Below are 21,472 nucleotides of genomic sequence, written 5' to 3' on the forward strand. Positions count from 1 at the left end.
TGCATTGGACTATATGATTTTTCAGGGACGTCATTGAGAGCACAGGAACACCCACTTGTGTACAGACGTGTCAGATTAAATGGGTGCAAAGCTGTTTTGCTGGCCACAGGGTTCTCCTGGCATTGCCATGATGCTGAGAGCCCTACTCCTTACAGGCCTTCTTAGCTGGGCCAATGGCCAGGAAGGTCAGGCCATGTTACCAGAAGAAAAGAGCAAAATCAGGTGAGATAACAACCGTGTGTGATCACACTCCAGCATTGCGCAATGACCACCTTTTACTGAGTGGCGAGGTCTGTGCTGTGAAGACGAAGGGACTAAATCGTTGAACACACCAGCACTTTACCTATCCGTCATCTTGTCTGTTAGAAATGACTTGGTTATGTTGATGTAGTATATTTCTTTCTGTTACAGGGACCAGATCGTTGAGATGTTCGATCATGCCTATGGCAGCTATATGGTAAGTCTGTCTGACCACATAATTTCTAATAACACATCAGATGTATGCCATTTTGCATTATTATTGTCACTTTCAACTACATTGGGCAAAATTGGATGCTTCAGGCCATAGCTATGGCTGTTTGTCTGTTACTGACCATGTAGCTGGCCAGGGCATGCTTCTGTTAACTGTTTTGTTGATATTGTATTCTTGCTCAAACAGCTCTCTGACTTGACTGTGTGCCATCCACTCGGGCCTATACTTCCAAGTTCAAACGTATTTAAACAAGTGTTCCTCCTAATTAGTACGTGTACCGTACCCTGACTGCACCTGTTCCCTGATTCTGCCACAGAAATACGCGTACCCAGCGGACGAGCTGATGCCCCTGAGCTGCAGGGGGAGGGTGCGTGGTCTGGAGCCCAACAGGGGAGACATCGACGACTCTCTGGGGAAGTGAGTACAACCGCACGTTTCTCAATATGTAACGCTCATGGGAAAAGGAAATGCATTTGGACTTGATGTGGGAAAGCCTGTTATACTCTGTTTGACGTGACCTATCCGAACCCTCTCTGGTTCTTCCTTAAGACCTTGTATGTAACACTTAGCCTGGAAACACAATAGAGGATGGCTATGGTGAAGCTGACATGGAGCATGATCTATGTTGTGTTGTGTGTGCAGAAGTTCATCCTCCTGACCTGGGTCATATTCATTAAGCACCAAATGGAATAAGACGGGCTGAAACAGGGAGGGACTATCTGAACTTGTCCAATAAGAAACTACAGTTTTCAAGGTTTTGTTGCAAACATTTTTGCTATAATGTCCCTTAACAAATATAACCTTGTTTTCTCCTAGGTTCTCCCTCACTCTGATTGACACCCTGGATACTCTGGTGGTGAGTATCTGATCCTGTCTGTGTGGCTATAATTGTAGTCAGCTGTAGTACCACAAATGTCTATAGAGAAATCAATGAACAAATGGGATCCATTTTCACGACAACCCCTCAGAGCACACACATAAAGTACATGGCAGTATAGACTAAATGGATAGCCCTTCTTTCTAATGGTTCTGGAAACTCTAGCAAAAATCATTGAAATGTAGGAATCACAGGAATAATTTGTTGTTTTTTTCAGGCAAGTTTCTCATTTGTTTACTCTTAAGTATTTAAACACCTATTTCTTCAGTCTTTTCCTCTATTAACGAATGTTGCTTGTCCGTGTTTCCAGGTGTTGAACAAGCTGGACGAGTTTGAGGATGCGGTGAGGAGGACGTTGAGGGATGTCAGGCTGGACAACGATGTGGTGGTGTCTGTGTTTGAGACCAACATCCGAGTCCTGGGGTACGAACCTATACAATGCATTGTCTCACTACGACACAGTAGTTCTCCAAGTTCGTGTATGATACTGGTTCAAATGTGTAATTGGACATTATGTTCTAATAACTGTACGACTTTATCATATAGTGCTGTCAGTGTTTAGATGAATAGGAAATTGTCCAGACATTTGCCACGTGCTCACCACACCATCATGTTGCTCACCACACCATCATGTTGCTCACCACACCATCATCTTGCTGTCCCTACAGGGGCCTGCTGGGGGCGCATACGATGGCAGACATGCTCCGTCAGCGGGGGAAGAGGATGCAGTGGTACAGAGATGAGCTGCTCCACATGGCCAAGGAGCTGGGCAACAGACTGCTCCCTGCCTTTAACACCACCAGTGGCCTTCCCTACCCCAGGGTAACACACCTCACTCTTCACATGTCTGCTTTTCGCGGTTCCCCTGGGCGCAAAGCCTTGTTTATCAGAACTCTGTTTTTCCACAATGTTGGAAAAATACCAAACGATTCAGGTCTGAAAGGAGTGACCAGCTGAATGTGAATAGAAGATTCAAAGTGATTCAAGATAGCGTTGTAGTCGAATAATTATCTGACAATACGCATGTAGTACATATAATATACATTTTTTTATATTTTTTATAGGTAGATTAGCTTTAATATTGCAGCTATTATTTTAAATAAATATATTAACCCCCCAAATATATTGGGGATTGGAAATGATGCAGACAATTACATTGCTACAAAATGTTTAATTTAAAAACTAATAATAATAATGTCCAACTTTATTATTTTCCCCAAACCCTACATCCTAGGACTAGATATTGGCTAATAAAACAATACTTACCCTTCCAGTTTATACAGTCTACATACTTTTCTCAGACAGTATATTTTACATTTTAGTTACCTTTTGTTTGTTTTTAGTCCCAGCCTTCAGCTACCCTCAACCCCTCCCATCTATCTCTGAAGAGCATCCAGTTTTGATTTCTAGCAGCCACATATTTTTCCCGCTGTGCTGCGATGTTTCACAAAAGTTCTGGACCTTTCTGTTCTCATAGTTTCTCATAGTAAATGAAAGATAAACACCTTTGCTAAGAGTATTATTATATTATTGATCGATTTGACTATGACTTTTCAAATCACCCAGCAGTGCTATTTGCAGAGTTAGCTCCAAGTACATCAGCCATTCCTGAACCTGCGACCAAAAACAAGCTACATATGGGCAGTACCAAAACAAGTGATCTCATGATTCTGTCTCTTCAAAGCACAATCTGTAGAGCTGGGATGGTTGTATCCCTGCCTTTAACACCACCAGTGGCCTTTCCTACCCCAGGGGAACACACAAATAATTTTGTATTGTAGTTTAAATAAAAAATATTCAAGTTTTGAATCTGGCATCATTTTGTGTATCAGTTCATAGACTATGTGCCATGGAGTATGAACATCGAAAATCTCCCAAGTATTTTGCAACCTGTATGATGCAGGTGTAAATGTTTTGGTCCTTAAATTAACTTTGTGCATAATGCTGCAATCATTTGGTTGTAATTTTGGATAGAGCAGACATTTCCATATAATTGTGTTAGCTGAATGTGTGACGTAACTCCACCAGTCCTATTTATGAAATCATTTACAAAGATTATACCGTTTCAATTTTTTTTTTAAATATCAATTAGTAAATTTGAGTTTAACCATAATATTTGTTCAGTCTTTTCTGCTGGATTAAACTGAAATTGCAACCAGCTTTCTATTGCTTGTTTTAAAGATAGCAATATTTTGGAGATAATGTTAAAATGTAATCTGAGTGAGCCATTCTTTCTTATCTGCTAGAGAACCAGTTTGTATTCAAGTATAGTTTTTGTATGACTGAAGCCTTTAGTGAGAGGTCGAATGCTTTAATATTTCATCATTTCTTCCCTCTGAATTCATATGAATTATAGAAATAGGAAAAATGAATTGTCTGGCTTGCCATTCCAAATAAAGTATTTTTTTTCCCTCATATAATTTAAAGAGCAAGTCTATAGGTGTAGGCAGGCCCATAAGTAAATAGGTCATATGGAATATGACTAAAGAATTAATCAGGGTGATTTTTTTTTTTTCTCCCACAAATACACTACATGACCATCTCATTCCAAAATCATGGGCATTAATATGGAGTTGGTCCCCTCTTTGCTGCTATAACAGCCCCCATTCTTCTGGGAAGGCTTTCCACTAGATGTTGGAACATTGCTGTGGCGACTTGCTTCCATTCAGCCACGAGCATTAGTGAGGCCGGGGACTAATGTTGAGCGATTAGGTCTGGCTCGAAGTTGGCATTCCAATTCATCCCAAAGGTGTTCAGGCTCTTTGCAGGCCAGTCAAGTTCTTCCACACCCATTTTGACAATCTATTTCTGTATGGACCTCACTTTGTGCGCGAGGGCATTGTCATGCTGAAACAGGAAAGGGCCTTCCCCAAACTGTTGCCACAAAGTTGGAAGAACAGAATCGTCTAGAATGTCATTGTATGCTGAAGGGTTAAGATTTCCCTTCACTGGAGCTAAGGGGCCTAGCCCGAACCATGAAAAACAACACCCGGACCATTATTCCTCCTCGACTAAACTTTATAGTTGGCACTATGCATTCAGGCAGGTCGCTTTCTCCTGGCATCCGCCAAACCCAGATTTGTCCGTAGGACTGCCAGATGATGAAGCGTGATTCATCACTCCAGAGAACGCGTTTCCACTGCTCCAGAGTCCAATGGCGCCACACTTTGCACCACTCCAGACAGCAAATGGCATTGCGCATGGTGATTTTAGGTTTGTGTGCGGCTGCCCGGCCATGGAAACCCATTTCATGAAGCTCCTGACAAACAGTTTTTGTGCTGACGTAGCTTCCAGAGGCAGTTTGGAACTTGGTAGTGAGTGTTGTAACCGAGAACAGACAAATGTTACGTGCTTCAGCACTCAACGGCCCCGTTCTGTGAGTTTGTATGACCTACCACTTCGCGGCTGAGCCGTTGTTGCTCCTAGATGTTTCCACTTCAGAATAACAGCACTTACAGTTGACTGGGGCAGCTCTAGCAGGGCAGAAGTTTTTTTATTTTTTTTATTTTTTTTAACCTTTATTTAACCAGGTAGGCAAGTTGAGAACAAGTTCTCATTTACAATTGCGACCTGGCCAAGATAAAGCAAAGCAGTTCGACAGATACAACGACACAGAGTTACACATGGAGTAAAACAAACATACAGTCAATAATACAGTATAAACAAGTCTATATACAATGTGAGCAAATGAGGTGAGAAGGGAGGTAAAGGCAAAAAAGGCCATGGTGGCAAAGTAAATACAATATAGCAAGTAAAACACTGGAATGGTAGTTTTGCAATGGAAGAATGTGCAAAGTAGAAATAAAAATAATGGGGTGCAAAGGAGCAAAATAAATAAATAAATAAAAATTAAATACAGTTGGGAAAGAGGTAGTTGTTTGGGCTAAATTATAGGTGGGCTATGTACAGGTGCAGTAATCTGTGAGCTGCTCTGACAGTTGGTGCTTAAAGCTAGTGAGGGAGATGAGTGTTTCCAGTTTCAGAGATTTTTGTAGTTCGTTCCAGTCATTGGCAGCAGAGAACTGGAAGGAGAGGCGGCCAAAGAAAGAATTGGTTTTGGGGGTGACTAGAGAGATATACCTGCTGGAGCGTGTGCTACAGGTGGGAGATGCTATGGTGACCAGCGAGCTGAGATAAGGGGGGACTTTACCTAGCAGGGTCTTGTAGATGACATGGAGCCAGTGGGTTTGGCGACGAGTATGAAGCGAGGGCCAGCCAACGAGAGCGTACAGGTCGCAATGGTGGGTAGTATATGGGGCTTTGGCGACAAAACGGATTGCACTGTGATGGACTGCATCCAATTTGTTGAGTAGGGTATTGGAGGCTATTTTGTAAATGACATCGCCAAAGTCGAGGATTGGTAGGATGGTCAGTTTTACAAGGGTATGTTTGGCAGCATGAGTGAAAGATGCTTTGTTGCGAAATAGGAAGCCAATTCTAGGTTTAACTTTGGATTGGAGATGTTTGATATGGGTCTGGAAGGAGAGTTTACAGTCGAACCAGACACCTAAGTATTTGTAGTTTAACGAACTGATTTGTTGGAAAAGTGGCATCCTATGACAGCGCCACATTAAAACTCATTGAGCTCTTCAGTAAGGCCATTATATTGCCAATGTTTTCTATGCAGATTGCATGGCTGTGTGCGTCGATTTTATACACCTGTCAACAACCGGTGTGGATGAAATAGCAGAAACCACACATTTTAAGGTTTGTCCACATACTTTTGTAAATATAGTGTATGTTTGTTAACTTACCATTTTAAGAAGTACCCTGATAATTGAGTGTTCATATAGCTGTACCATGATATTTGAGTGTTCATGTAGCTGTACCATGATATTTGAGTGTTCATATAGCTGTACCATGATAACTGAATGTTCATATTGCTGTACCATGATATTTGCACCGTTAAGCATACTGTAGCTGCGACTAAGTAAACCTCTAATTGTCCTCCAATGTTCCACCCACTAAAACCTCTCCCCATCCCAAAGTGGGTTGTTGTCCCATTGGGTGGCTGACCATCCCTGTACACATGGATCCTTTAAGACAGGTATTTCCAAACTAGGGTACGGCAATGCCGTCCGGGGTACGCCAAATAAAAACGTGAGTCACTTTTTTTTTTTTTTTATTACTTTTTTATTGATTTTTAATCTTCACATTTTCAAACAGTCCATTTTATATTTTCCAATGGGGCAATGCATTTGGGTGAAGTTGTTCTCGACTGAGTAGCCATGTTTTCACTGCCAAAAATAAAATTAAACCATCTAGTGTTCAGCGAAATAATACAATGTCAAATAATTAACATCCAATCACATTAACCTCTCTCGCGGGAATCTCTCTCTACTCTCTCGCGGGAATTCCACTTAACGGTCCGTATGGAGCCAAACGTAGCTGCTGCTCATGTTTGTATCTGTACTGATGGCGCAAAAGCCATGACAGGGAGACATTGTGGAGAGGTAACACGCGTGCAAGCAGTTGCTCCTGACGCCACTTGGGTCCACTGCAGCATCCACCCAGAGGCTCTTGGGTACACTGCAGCATCCACCCAGAGGCTCTTGGGTACACTGCAGCATCCACCCAGAGGTTCTTGCTGCCAAGGGAATGCCTGACAGCTTGAAAGACGTTTTGGACACTACAGTGAAAATGGTTAACTTTGTTAAAGCAAGGCCCCTGAACTCTCATGTATTTTCTGCACTGTGCCATGATATGGGCAAAGACCATTTTACACTTTTACAACACACAGAAGTGCGCTGGTTATCAAGGGGCAAAGTATTGACATGTTTTTTAAAATTGAGAACAAGCTTAGTTTTCTTTACTGACCATCATTTTCACTTGTCTGACCGCTTGCATGATGACGAGATTCTCACACGACTGTCCTATCTGGGCAATGTTTTTTCTCGCCTGAATGATCTGAATCTAGGATTACAGGGATGCTCCACAACTATATTCTATGTGCGAGACAAAATTGAGGCTATGATTTAAGAAGTTGGAGCTCTTCTTGTTAATGCAGACAGAGGACAACACACAGGTCTTTCCATCATTGTATGATTTGTTTTGTGTGTGCAAATGAACTCAAGCTTACAGACAATGTCAAACGTGATATAGCGAAGCACCTGAGTGAGTTAGATGCGCAATTACGCAGGTACTTTCCCGAAATGGATGACACAAACTGGATTCGTTATCCCTTTCATGCCCTGCCTCCAGTCCACTTACTGATATCTGAACAAGAGAGCCTCATCGAAATTGCAACAAGCGTTTCTGTGAAAATGGAATTTAATCAGAAGTCACTGCCAGATTTCTGGATTGGGCTGAGACCAGAGTATCCTGCCTTGGCAAATCGTGCTGTTAAGATACTGATGCCCTTTGCAACCACGTACCTATGTGAGAGTGGATTCTCGTCCCTCACTAGCATGAAAACTAAATACAGGCACAGACTGTGTGGAAAATGATTTAAGACAGACTCTCTCCAATACAACCCAACATTGCAGAGTTATGGGCATCCTTTCAAGCACACCCTACTCGTTAACACGTGGTGAGTTTTTCACAATTTTCGATGAACAAATACGTTTTTTTTTTAAATGTAAGATGGTTAAATAAAGAGCAAAATTATTGATTATTATTATTTGTGCCCTGTTCCTATAAGAGCTCTTTGTCACTTCCCACGGGCCGGGTTGTGACGACAACTCACATTCATTCTATTGTTTAATAAATGTATAGTGTGTGTGTGTGTGTGTGGCAGGCTTACAATGATGTCAAAAAACAACATTTGAGAGTGTGCTGACCCTGGTGCTAGAGGGGGTACACAGCTGGAAGTTGAATGTTTGAAGGGGTACGGGACTATATAAACTTTGGGAACCACTGCTTTAAGAGATAGGAGTCCTCCTTCAAAAAGAGCTCATGATGCCACCTACAGTACAAAACCAGATCCGCAGCCAACATAATTTTGAACACCTTTGCCTCAGTTGTACTGCATCTCGTTATGAAAAAATATACACTACCGTTCAAAAGTTTGGGGTCACTTAGAAATGTCCTTGTTTTTGAAAGAAAATCATTTTTGGTTCATTTAAAATAACATCAAATTGATCAGAAATACAGTGTAGACATTGTTAATGTTGTAACGGACTATTGTAGCTGGAAACGGCTGATTTATTTTTTATGGAATATCAACATAGGCGTACACAGGCCCATTATCAGCAGCCATCACTCCTGTGTTCCAATGGCACGTTGTGTTAGCTAATCCAAGTTTATCATTTTAAAAGGCTAATTGATCATTAGAAAACCGTTTTGCAATTATGTTAGCACAGCTGAAAACTGTTGTGCTAATTTAAAGAAGTAATAAAATATATATTTTTAAAGCTGGTTGAGAGAATGCCACTGGTGTACAAAGCTGTCATCAAGGCAAAGGATGGCTACTTTGAAGAATCTCAAATATATTTTGATTTGTTTAACACTTTTGGTTACTACATGATTCCATATGTGTTATTTCATAGTTGGAGGTCTTCACTATTATTCTACAATGTAGAAAATAGTAAAAATAAAGAAAAACCCTTGAATGAGTAGGCGTGTCCAACCTATTGACTGGCACTGTATATCAAATACTCCACACAGTTGTGCCAACTAAAACATATCCCAGACAAGATTGAAGAATGGGACAAGTAGACAAAGGGAATATAAGTCAGTGATTGTGTCTGTTGCAGTTTGTATGAATTTCCATCCCTGAATCCAACTCAAGACTTGATGTGTGAATGAGTATACAGTTTGGCTGTTTAAGAAGGGATGCCAATTTGAGCAGGAATGGGAATATTTTATTAGCCGATATCTAGTCCTAGCTGATGGAGCTTGGATACACACACACACACACACACACACTGGTCCCCCGTTGTGACCCATCTTCCCAAGCACCTCTGAGCAGTCGCACAGTTTGATTATTCTGTGCCGCCAGGGCCACAATAATATGCATACAATATACTTCTGTTTGTTTGCAGGTAAACCTGAGGTACGGGGTCCTTAATCCCCTGTCACGCACAGGCACTGAGTCGGACACCTGTACAGCCTGTGCAGGGACCATGATTCTAGAGTTTGCTGCTCTCAGTCGGCTGTCTGGGGAGGCCGTGTTCGAGGTACATAAGTAATTCCAGTAATAATAAATATATATTTTTTTGTATTTATGAACCCGTGGTCTGTATGAAGATGTTTCTGTGTCCCAACAGGAGAATGCTAGGAAGGCCCTGGACGTCCTGTGGGAGAAGAGACAGAGAGGAAGTGACCTCGTGGGCACAGTCATTAATATCCACAATGGTGACTGGGTCCGCAGGGGTGAGCCAGAGCTCCACTGTCACACACTCAGCCGCTCAGACAACACACACTCAGCCGCTCAGACAACACACACTCGCCTACACCAGCACACATGGCCACCCACTCTCACATTTAAAAAGTCCAAATGTTGCTGGAGGAACAAACATTTTATCACCTCGCACCATGTGATGACACACCCTCTCAGTTCCTTTATATCAGCCATTAGTCACTTCCAATACTACTAGCTGGGTTTGGTTTTGAATATGTGTGTCTCCGCCTGGTTGTTATTCCCATTTTAGATCAGTCAAAATCTATATTAACACTGTCTCCCTTGCATCTCCAGACAGTGGTGTGGGTGCTGGCATTGACTCCTACTATGAGTACCTGATGAAGGCTTATGTTCTGCTGGGAGACAACGTTTACCTGGAGAGGTTCAACACTGTGAGACCCAATCTCTCTACTCTCACTAGCTGCTGATCTATTGCAATGTTTTGCTCTATTGCTTGTAGAGAACACTCCAATTTGTCAGACAGCATTTTTACATTTAAATGCTACCGGCATCCAGATTGCATAACCAGATAACATATGCATGCATGTTCATTTCAAATGTAAATGTCCAGATGAACTGTGGCCAGATGGTGATCAGATGAAAGTTATCAGATATCACAAGGTCTATATTATTGTCAGTGTTTCCCCTATAGGCATTTAGCAGTGGCGAAGTTAGCTTTGAAACTGCAGTTTTTCTCTCAGCCCCATGACGAAATGTGTACAATTAGCTTAAAAACAGAAACATTGTGTTTCTGCGGCCAAGATGAGTCTTAAACCGGCCACGGACGCTACCACGCTCCCACCCCTTTACCACCACCGCTGCTGAGAAAAATCCTGATTCATGAAGTGTAAATGGGGTTTCAGTCAGATCACTGATCTAACCTCCCCCATATCAACTCTACACATCATACATAATGTGAGTGTATTTAGTGATGCCTGCTGTCTGCTCTGTCTCCTACAGCATTACAGAGCCATCATGAAGTACATCAGCCAGCCTCCGCTGCTGCTCAACGTGCACATGCACAACCCCACGGTCAGCGTCCGCAGCTGGATGGACTCCCTACTCGCCTTCTTCCCCGGCCTGCAGGTGAGTCCCATGACACCGCCTCTGTCATCGCCACCACTTGGCATGGTTAGCCCCTTCATAACAATATGATGCAGGCCGCCTCCCAAATGGCATCCTATTCCCGATGTATAGTGCACTACTTTTGTATGCAAATGTCACACGAATTCATGAGACCCTTTGCTTGGATCATGCCATCATCATGACCACACATCTATCCACTAATGCAGAAGACTGTTCATTTATTTTATTTGGTTGAGTTTCTATCCGTTTCAATGGGGTTGTAATGAACAGGTGTACGCTCTGAAAGTGAATCGTTCATAGTAATGACTGAATTATCAACCCTTGGCCATAGGTTCTGAGAGGAGACCTAAAGCCAGCCATAGAGACCCATGAGATGCTCTACCAAGTCACCAAGCAGCACAAGTTTCTCCCTGAGGTAAGGAAAAGTGACATTTGAGTCAATATATCTGCTCTCAGCTTTGCTTGACTGTGTTTTTCCTAACGTTGCAGGCTTTCACCACCGAGTTCAGAGTTCACTGGGGTCAACACCCTCTGAGACCAGAGTTTGCAGAAAGCACCTACTACCTCTACAAGGTAATGCAGTTTGGGTTCCCACTGGGAAAAGCCAAAGGTGCAGAGTAATGGTATACTCTGTGTACATGGGTGAACTGCTTGAGAGAGGGGTTGAGAATGGGATAGACCATGTTTTCCCTTCCACAGGCCACAGGCGACCCCTACTACCTCAGGGTGGGCCAGTCCATAGTGGAAAAACTCAACGCCCATGCCAGGGTACCTTGTGGGTTTGCAGCTGTGCAGGACGTCCGCACAGGGGCCCACGAGGACAGGTAGGGGATCGCAGCGAATCATATGGGTTAAAACCTCCGGTCATATCCACTGATTCCATGGTGCTCTTTGAGCAAGAGAGCTAAAATTACATAGCAATACGTGTGATTTCAAACATTCCCTTTTTTTGTAGGATGGACTCGTTCTTCCTGGCGGAGATGTTTAAGTACCTGTACCTTCTGTTCTCTGAGAAGAACCAGCTTCACTTCGACATCGACGACTACATCTTCACCACCGAGGCCCACCTGCTGCCTGTCTCCCTGTCCACCTCACAGCCCCCTTGTCGGGGCAACAACACGGTGAGGCTGAGTCAGTTACCAACAGTTGTGTTGCGTTATGGTCAGAAGAGCTGAAACTTATCTGCCATTTTGTGTCTATATGTTCCAGGAAGCGCCCACTGCCTTGGAGGAAGACCTGTTTACCTACTCCTGCCCCAGCACCCAGACCCTTTTCCCCAACAACCCCTCCTTCGCCAAGACCATAAGGGACAGCTACAAGTACCTGACTGGGGTGGGCCGAGCCTTCCACGCTTCGCCTGTCAGGTTTGTGTGTGTGTAGAGTTCATAATGAGAGTATTCAGACCCCTTGACCTTTTTGTTATGTTACAGCCTTATTCTAAAATGGATTCAAAATAATAAATATTCCTCAGCAATCTATACACAATATCCCATAATGACAAGGAAAAACAGGTTTTTAGAAATTGTTTCAAATGTATTAAAAATAATCAGAAATTCCTTATTTACATAAGTATTCAGACCCTTTGCTATAAGATTTGAAATTGAGCTCAACTGCATCCTGTTTCCATTGATCATCCTTGAGATGTTTCTACAACTTGATTGGAGTCCACCTGTGGTAAATTCAATTGTTTGGACATGATTTGGAAAGGCACACACCCGTCTATATAAAGTCCCACAGTTGACAGTGCAATCAGAGCAAACACCAAGGATTGTGTCGAGGCACAGAAACAGGGAAAGGTTCCAAAACATTTCTGCAGATTGAAGGTCCAAGAACACAGTGGTATCCATCATTCTTAAATGGAAGAAGTTTGGAACCACCAAGAAACTCTTCCCTAGAGCTGGCTGCCCAGCCAAACTGAGCAATCGGAAGAAGTGCCTTGGGCAGGGAGGTGACCAAGAACCTGATGGTCACTCTGACAGAGCTCTAGAGTTCCTCTGTGGAGATGGTTGTCCTTCTGGAAGGTTCTCCCATCTCTGCAGCACTCCACCAATCAGGGCTTTATGGTAGAGTGGCCGAAGAGATGCCACTCCTCAGTAAATGGCACATGACAGCCTGGCACAAAAGGCACCTAAAGACTCTCAGACCATGAGAAACAAGATTCTCTGGTCTGATGAAACCAAGATTGAACTCTTTGGCCTGAATGCCAAGCGTCACGTCTGTAGGAAACCTGGCACTATTCCTACGGTGAAGCATAGTGGTGGCAGCATCATGCTGTGAGGATTCAGCGGCAGGGACTGGGAGACTAGTCAGGATCGAGGCAAAGTACAGAGAGATCCTTGATGAAAGTCTGAGGTCCTGAGCAGGTTGTCTCAGAACCTCAGACTGGGGTAAAGGTCCAACAGGACAACGACCCTAAGCACACAGCCAAGACAACGCAGGAGTGGCTTCGGGACATGTCCTTGAGTGGCCCAGTCAGAGCCCGGACTTGAACCCGATCGAACATCTCTGGAGAGAACTGAAAATAGCTCCCCATCCAACCTGACAGAGCTTGAGAGGATCTGCAGAGAAAAATGGGAGCAACCATCCAAATACAGGTGTGCCAAGCTTGTAGTGTCATACCAAAGAAAATGTGATGCTGTAATCGCTGCCAAAGGTGTTTCAACAAAGTACTAAAGGGTCTGGGGTCTGAATACTTAGGTAAATGTAATATTTCAGTTTTTTTATTTAATAAATTGGCACACATTTCAAAACCGTTTTTTCTTTGTCATTATGGGGTATTGTGTATAGATTGAGGGGGGGGATCAATTTTAGAATTAAGGCTGTAACGTAACAAAATGTGGAAAAAGTTGAGGGATCTGTATACTTTCTGAAGGCACTTGTAGTAAATGTTGTGTGGCTGTAAAGACCTACACATTCACTAAAACTGATTTTGCTTCTTCCGTCATCCTTTGTGTTAACCCTGCTAAGTGACTCTGACCTAGCCACTGATGAGTATGTGTGTGTTTGCAGGGGCATCGAGCTGCCGCTTCACGACCACGGTATGGAGCCTGTTGAGTTTCTGAGGAACATGGGCATCTCCCTCACCCCACTGAGCGAGGCTGGGGCAACAGGGACACCGGGGGTAAGAAGCGTGGGCAGCTTTTTGATTTCTTGCTCTCTATTGTCTGACTCTGTCCCAAATGGCACCCTATTCCCTGTACACAACTTTTGACCAGAGCCCGATCAAAAGTAATGCACTGTGTAGGGAATAGGGTGCCATTTGGGACGCAAGCTATTGTTTAGCAGGGAAACATTGCCCTGTCTCATTAATGCCCTTGTGTAATTAATAACGCCAATGTACTTATTTTCAGGAGGTACATAAAGGTGTTTACAGGGTGAAACTGGTGGCAGAGGTGACCCAGACCACAGAGGAGGAAGAAGTAGAGCCCCTCCTCGTTCAGCTCATATCCCCCCCGTTTCTGGGTAGAACGGTCCTGACTGCAGGACCAGCTAAGTTTGGAATGGACCTTACCAAGCAGGAGCACGGGGTTAGCTTTCTTACATTCATTTCAATTTTTTTTTATTTTTATGCCACTCAAAATATTCATACTGTAAGAGATGGGCATGCACCTTTTTGTCCCCTTACATTTATGACCCCAATTAAATATTGACTCATGTTAGTTTTGGAGATCTCTGGATGTCTGTCTCAATACTGTACAGAGTATTTACAGGAATCTCTTACTCACTCACTTATTCACATAGACCTTAGCCAAATACATTTAAACTCAGTTTTTCACAATTCCTGATATTTAATCCCAGTAAAGCTTCCCTGTCGTAGGTCAGTTAGGATCACCACTTTATTTTAAGAATGTGAAATGTCAGAATAATAGTAGAGAAAGTGATTTATTTCAGCTTTTATTTCTTTCATCACATTCCCAGTGGTCAGAAGTTTACATGTGATGCTGCCACTCCTGTGCTTTAAGGTTGGGATGGTGTTCTTCGGCTTGCAAGCCTCCCCCTTTTTCCTCCAAACATAACGATGGTCATTATGGCCAAACAGTTCTATTTTGTTTCATCAGACCAGAGGACATTTCTCCAAAAAGTACAATCTTTGTCCCCATGTGCAGTTGCAAACCGTAGTCTGGCTTTTTAATGGCGGTTTTGGAGCGACCTTTCAGGTTCGGTTATAGTGCTCGTTTTACTATGGATATAGATACTTTTGTACCCGTTTCCTCCAGTATCTTCACAAGGTCCTTTGCTGTTGTCCTGGGATTGATTTTCCTTTTCGCACCAAAGTACGTTCATCTCTAGGAGACAGAACGCGTCTCCTTCCTGAGCGGTATGACGACTGCATCGTCCCGTGGTTTTTATACTTGCATACTATTGTTTGTACAGATGAATGTGGTACCTTCAGGCGTTTGGAAATTGCTCCCAAGGAAGAACCAGACCTGTGGAGGTCTAAAAAAAAAAAATCGGAGGTCTTGGCTGATTGCTTTTGATTTTCCCATGATGTCAAGCAAAGAGGCACTGAGTTGGAAGGTAGGCCTTGACATACATCCACGGGTACACCTCCAATTGACTCGAATGATGTCAATTAGCCTATCAGAAGCTTCTAAAGTCATGACATCATTTTCTGGAATTTTCCAAGTGTCAACTCCGTGTATGTAAACTTCTGACCCACTGGAATTGTGATACAGTGAATTATAAGTGAAATAATCTGTCAGTAAATAATTGTTGGGAAAATTACTTGTGTCCTGCACAAAGTAGATGTCCTAACCGACTTGCCAAAACTATAGTTTGTAAATTTGTGGAGTGGTTGAAAAATGAGTTTTAATGACTCCAACATCCGACTTCAACTGTACATAACCTGTTCCTCTCCCAGGTGAAGGGCAGCATTGTGAAGACCTCCCCTTACACAGCGTGTGGACCCATAGAGAACGCTGAGGACCTGAGCGGGCACATTGCCCTGGCACTGCGTGGCGACTGCATGTTTGCTGCCAAGGCCCACAGGCTACAGGAGGCTGGGGCTATCGGAGTCATCTTCATAGGTGAGGAAATGGAACACACACACCCCCATTCTGCTTGTCCCCCTCTCTCTCTCTCACGCCTCAACACCATCCAGCTCCCCCAGGACTGCCGGGCAAAAGAAACACCAGCAGAGAAGCACGAGATTGAACTTCACTCAACTTTACTAATTTTGACCCTTTAGTTTACACTATCAATGTTTCCCTCTGTGGGTATTGTTATCAAATATCCATATTAGCCCCTTTCGATGCAACAAACCAAAACAAATTCAACTGTGATTTGGTTTTAGGCAGAGCGCATCGTCGCAGGATTCTATTGCATTGACGGACACAAGCTGTCACAAGTAGATGTGCTTGTTTTGAGAACAGAGCCGCATGTAGCCGCGTTTGCACATTTGTTGATATTTTTTGCTAGTTAGTGAGTTATTAGCCAAATTATAGCTAGTTTCTAGTCAGCAATAGGGGAGTGATTGCTTCCTACATTTCTATCCATCTTTCAAAAGCGAGTTTAGTAAATGCTGTGTTCATGTCATTAACTCTGACTTGCTTACTCATTGTAGAAAGATGATACTTGAGTATCCCACTTGGGAAGTATCAGAATCAACCAATAGGAATCTCTACACAAATAACTTATGTTAATTTTATCTCTGAGGTCCCGAGTTTCTGACATGACCTCCGTCAAAGACTAAAGAGCTTTTTTTATGTTTTCAAGGTGCAGTATTGTATTAAGAGACAAGCTTGAATAAGCCAAAAGGCAGAGGGTAGCAAAGCCTACATTTTCATCTGATTCTCTGTAATAATAATGGTATGGGGGGCCTCCCGGGTGGCGCAGTGGTCTAGAGACAGTCAGTGGCCCAGGCTGTCCGCGACCGGGAGGTCCATGGGGCGACGCACAATTGGCCTAGTGTCGTCCGGGTTAAAGAGGGTTTGGCCGGTAGGGATATCCTTGTCTCATCGCGCACTAGCGACTCCTGTGGCGGGCCGGGCGCAGTGCACAGTGTTTTTCTGACACATTGGTGCGGCTGGCTTCCGGGTTGGATGCGCGCTGTGTTAAGAAGCAGTGTGGCTTGGTTGGGTTGTGTTTCGGAGGACGCATGGCTCTCGACCTTCGTCTCTCCCGAGCCCGTACGGGAGTTGTAGCGATGAGACAAGATAGTAGTTACTAACAATTGGATACCATGAAAAAGGGGGTAAAATTAAATCAAAAATAATAATAATAATGGTATATGGTAATAATGGAATAATAATAATGGTAATAATGGAATAATAATAATAATGGTATATGGTAATAATGGTATATGGTAATAATGGAATAATAATAATGGTATATGGTAATAATGGAATAATAATGATAATAATAATGCATTTTACTTTGAAGTGTTTTTTTGCATCACGCACAATATACCATTTTCAGTCATCGACTTGTCTGAAGGAAAATGTTAATGTCACGGCCCATGCATAATGCTTTTTAAAATTCTCATGGTATGTAGACCTACATTGAACATCGCACATGGCTACTGGTGGCTGTATCATAAAACAGCAATTGCAATTTTATGGGATGCATTTTTTCAATCGTTTTTGATGGTAGACCACTCTGGTAGGCCTACATTGTGATCAAATAGCCACACTAGCCTACTTGGCCACTAACTTAATGTGTACACCCTTAAAACTGTAACTTAGTGTGTACAGAATTTTCAAGTTTCCACTCAGCAGACCTGAAGTTTGCTCATTGCCGAAAACAATTAGAGGGAACATTGCTCAACACACCCACTCATAGCCCATAATATCAGCACACAGCCTGTTACTCTGCTGTAAGAGGAGCTTAGGAAAATAGCTTAGTGGGGCCTAACCTAGATTTAGAAGGCCATATTGGTCTGGATTGTTACAGTGTACTACTTACTGAAGTAAAAATCCCAAACGGTTGGTTTTGGGGAACCATCACCTACTTTATCAGTGTGAGTTTACAGTAGCTCTGCTTTTTACCTCTTAAGATCAGAGTTGGTTCACAAATGGGCTTTGATCAATATGGCATTCCTCTTTGAGTTGACAAGCCCTCCCCACTTGTGTTTTGAAAAACAACATTTCCCATAACTCCTCCGTCCCTCCTAGACCACCGGGAGGGGAGTAACAGTGCAGAGACGCCCCTGTTCCAGATGGTGGGAGATGGAGGGTCCACAGCTGACATCACCATCCCCCTGGTGTTCCTATTCAGCCAGGAGGGGGCGCTGCTCACCTCTGCTCTGGAGGACCACAGCAACGTCGATGTACTGATGCTGCCCAAAGAGAGGCGGCTAGGTAAGACAACAGGTAAGAGAGGGGGCCTGTGCAGAGCCCATGGTCTGGTAATACTGCTCCCCACCGGAGACCAGGGTTCAACCAATGCATCTATCATACTGTTCTCCCACTTACCTGTCTCCCCCTCTGTTTCCAGCAGCTAAATCAAGTGTAAAATGTACAAAATCTAAAAAATAAAAAAGAGGTGGCCTGCCTATGGGACTGAAGCTATAGGGGTTAATTATGCGGGGGAAGAGTTCTAAATTGAGCAAAGGTGAAACAGCCCAAAAGCCTAACAGACATTTTAATGTTGAACTCTAGTATCAGTTGTTTGGGTTCAATGAAGAATAACACTTTGTAACTTAAATGTGTGCTAGATGTTAGAGGTGTAACAGATTACGTGTTTGCCACTGACTGTCTCTCCCCCTGTCTTCCTTTCTCTTTCTTGTTCTCGCTCTGTCTTCCTCCTGATCACTACTCTTCAGACAAAGCAGACAAGCCCCTGGGGAAGATGAACATCAAGTTCCGCCTGGCGGAAGAGGGGGAGCTGGAAGACGGAGAAGCCAGAGGCCCCACCCTGCAGTTTGTCCTGGAGAAGGGAGAGGTAGTGTTGGAGGAAGAGGAGTACAAACAGCAAGGAGACAGCTGCTTGACACCTGGAGACGATCATATGCCATGTTTCTACGGACAAACTGCTGCCTCGCCTCCCTCCCACAGCGCCAACGACCCCAATACAGACCCCTGATCTCAGTTAGGTTCCTCAACCCCCTCCCACTGACCAAGGGCCTGGGCTCCCCAGCACTGATCCCTGGTCGGTGTCCAGATGCACGTTGACGTGCCAGAGAGGGCCCTGCTGCACGCTCTGGACTGGACTGACTCAAAAGGGGACCTTAGCAGTGTGACAGTCAATCCCATTGACTCACTCACTACCCCTTTTAAAATCTGAGGGTGGTCTCGTACAGTTGATAGTTATTGGAACTGCAGTATTTATTAATGTATAGGATGGGCATGGGGCAGGTAGCTAGTTAGTCTTACCTTGCTACTGTAGCCTCAAGCCAACTCAGTTGTGTTGTGGAGATGACCGATTTAGTCAGATGATTGTAAGAGAGAATTGATAACAACACATTTCAGAGAAATAGCTGAGGTAAGTGTGGGAGGGGATATTGGGCTGATATAGGGAACCCACTTTGTCTGAGGCCTTGTGTTTGAGTCTCTGTACTGTAGGCTAGATTGTGTTGAGCGGCTGCACTGACAAGGGGATTGCTTTACTGTCCCCTGTAACAAGTTGGTATTCTGTCAATTCAGTGGCGTGTGAGTGAATTTACAGTGTGGCTAGTAGTGTTATTTTGAAGATGAATAGGTGAGGAATGGGCTCTCCTGACCAAAGGGATGTGTTAACACTCACAAGAATGCTTTTAGCAAAAGGACAAGATGCCATTTTGGGTGAACCGATGAGTTCAATTTAATTTATTTTGTACTGTTAGCTATATCAGGGAAATGTAAGAGTGAAAAAGATGTGTGTGTGCAATCGTTACTACACTACCAAATCAATACCTTTTATCGACCTTAGTCATGCATGTTTCATTTTTCAAATGTCAGTCGGTTATGTAAACACAATACATCAGTCCGATTTCCGCAACAACTAAGAGCATTGAAGCGCGAGGCTCAACTCCTCCGCCGTTTTGGGTCCCGTATAAAACCACGTTGTAACATGAAGTGCAGCCGCGCTCATGCGCGGATACTGTGTGAGGAGAAAGTCTTGCACTGCGCTTAAACTGCATTTTTGTAGTGCTGCTCGTGGCAACGTCATGACGCTGAGTCTACCAGCTCTAGGTTGGTACTCTGCCGATCTTCACCACTGCCCCTGTGCCACCAGACGGCCTATAATGCCATGCACTTCAGCACACCGGCATCTTCCTCCTAGAGCTATCGTCATGGTGGGACCATACATCCAGGGACTTCTTCCCAAGCAGCTCACAGCACATCAAACACACCGTTGGTGTTTTCTCTGTTCGGTGTCCTCATTGCAAACATCCTTTGTATGAGTCTTTGTGTGTGTGTGTGACTCTTTGTGTGTGTGTGTGTGACTCTTTGTGTGTGTGACTCTTTGTGTGTGTGTGTGTGACTCTTTGTGTGCGTGTGTGACTCTGTGTGCGTGTGTGACTCTGTGTGTGTGTGTGACTCTTTGTGTGCGTGTGACTCTTTTTGTGTGTGTGTGACTCTTTGTGTGTGTGTGTGACACTTTGTGTGTGTGTGTGACTCTTTGTGTGCGTGTGTGACTCTTTTTGTGTGTAGTTCTTTGTGTGTGTGACACTGTGTGTGTAGTTCTTTGTGTGGACAGTAAGAACATCAGACTGTTATTTTTCTCTGTCTCCATCTTTCTTTTTGCATTATGAGATTACCTGGGCGTGTGTGTGTGTGGTGTGTGTACCAACACGAGTTAAGATGCAGCAGCCATAACGTTTCTATTTGTATGATCAGATGCAGTCACTCACATCCGCGTATTGTATCATTCCTGAGTCTCAATATTGATCTGCCATGTGTTTTAATCATTTTTGCATGGGTTTTATATTTAATATATTTTAAGGTGTAAAAGTGGGTTATATTCCCAATGTCCCTGTGGAAACATGGGTATGGTTTGTATAGAGAAAGTGTTTTGTCATGACAGAGTACATGATTTCTTCACAGTTAATGTTTTGTGTAGTAGACCTCTCATTGTTGCTGCTTACTTCACTTGAAGTCTTAATCCACCACAGCCACCTATATACAGTACTTGTTGATTTCAAGGCAAAGTCCATCTGTATCTATGGTTTCTGTGACCATTACTGTTCACTCAGAGAAGAAATGGACATTAAAAATGATTTGTCTTTTGGGGTATTTATTAAGGACATTTTGGAAATGTTGACTGATCGGGATAACTGAAGCTCAAAGTGCCAAAATGATTATTTCTGATAGTAGTATCAGATAATGTACTTTGTCTTTTGAGAAGTATTATTTGAGCGCTGAAGCACCTGATCTTGTCAATAAATTAAGAATCATGATCTTAGTTTTTCTTCATCCCTCAACAAAATATTACAATGTAGATGTTTTCAATGATCACATTTGTTCATAGAGGTATCTAGGTAGGTTTATGAACTAGTAATGGCTCTATAACTTTAGAATGAATGAGATTTTATTCTATGTCTGTAACGGGGGTCTTAGTGATGTAACACAAAATTCATTCCAAGATGACGTCAATGGCCATTTAAGTGTCATTTGTGGTCATGACGACCACCACCTTTTGTTTGTGGGGATTCAACCATACTCAGACTTGGATTTTTGGATGAAAGCGACCAAATTTGGAGCCCAGTATCCGCTCAAAGGGAACTACTGGGAGCCCCAACCATATGTGTCCCAAGTGACACCCTATCCCCTATGTG

At 43.3% G+C, this 21,472-nt stretch overlaps 1 protein-coding gene across 2 annotated transcripts; it reads left to right on the forward strand.

Moving 5' to 3' along the window:
* The first annotated feature begins 79 nt into the window (after nucleotides 1–79).
* On the forward strand, nucleotides 80–20,173 carry si:ch211-282j22.3 (ER degradation-enhancing alpha-mannosidase-like protein 3). 2 transcript variants are annotated; one of them, XM_024402599.2, is made up of 20 exons: nucleotides 80–222; nucleotides 412–457; nucleotides 789–889; nucleotides 1,289–1,328; nucleotides 1,660–1,772; nucleotides 2,018–2,171; nucleotides 9,332–9,466; nucleotides 9,557–9,662; nucleotides 9,985–10,082; nucleotides 10,651–10,776; nucleotides 11,108–11,191; nucleotides 11,266–11,349; nucleotides 11,476–11,600; nucleotides 11,732–11,897; nucleotides 11,986–12,140; nucleotides 13,786–13,897; nucleotides 14,127–14,303; nucleotides 15,638–15,803; nucleotides 17,889–18,086; nucleotides 18,539–20,173. In XM_024402599.2, the coding sequence occupies exons 1-20, from the start codon at nucleotides 80–82 to the stop codon at nucleotides 18,796–18,798; spliced, it is 2,589 nt and encodes an 862-aa protein (XP_024258367.1). In that variant the 3' UTR covers nucleotides 18,799–20,173. The 2 variants fall into 2 exon arrangements, with proteins under 2 accessions (XP_024258367.1, XP_024258368.1); XM_024402600.2 differs by having other exon boundaries at nucleotides 17,889–18,074.
* Nucleotides 20,174–21,472: the final 1,299 nt, after the last annotated feature.

The sequence above is a fragment of the Oncorhynchus tshawytscha genome, linkage group LG33 (assembly GCF_018296145.1).
Source record: "Oncorhynchus tshawytscha isolate Ot180627B linkage group LG33, Otsh_v2.0, whole genome shotgun sequence".
NCBI classification, from domain to species: domain Eukaryota; kingdom Metazoa; phylum Chordata; class Actinopteri; order Salmoniformes; family Salmonidae; genus Oncorhynchus; species Oncorhynchus tshawytscha.

Excerpts from the sequence above, each read along its gene's own strand:
- si:ch211-282j22.3 (XM_024402599.2), top strand. The coding sequence starts at position 80 with ATGGGTGCAAAGCTGTTTTGCTGGCCACAGGGTTCTCCTGGCATTGCC. Across the intron at positions 10,083-10,650 it reads ACCTGGAGAGGTTCAACACT|CATTACAGAGCCATCATGAA; the intron begins GTGAGACCCAAT and ends TGTCTCCTACAG. Across the intron at positions 11,350-11,475 it reads GCACCTACTACCTCTACAAG|GCCACAGGCGACCCCTACTA; the intron begins GTAATGCAGTTT and ends TCCCTTCCACAG.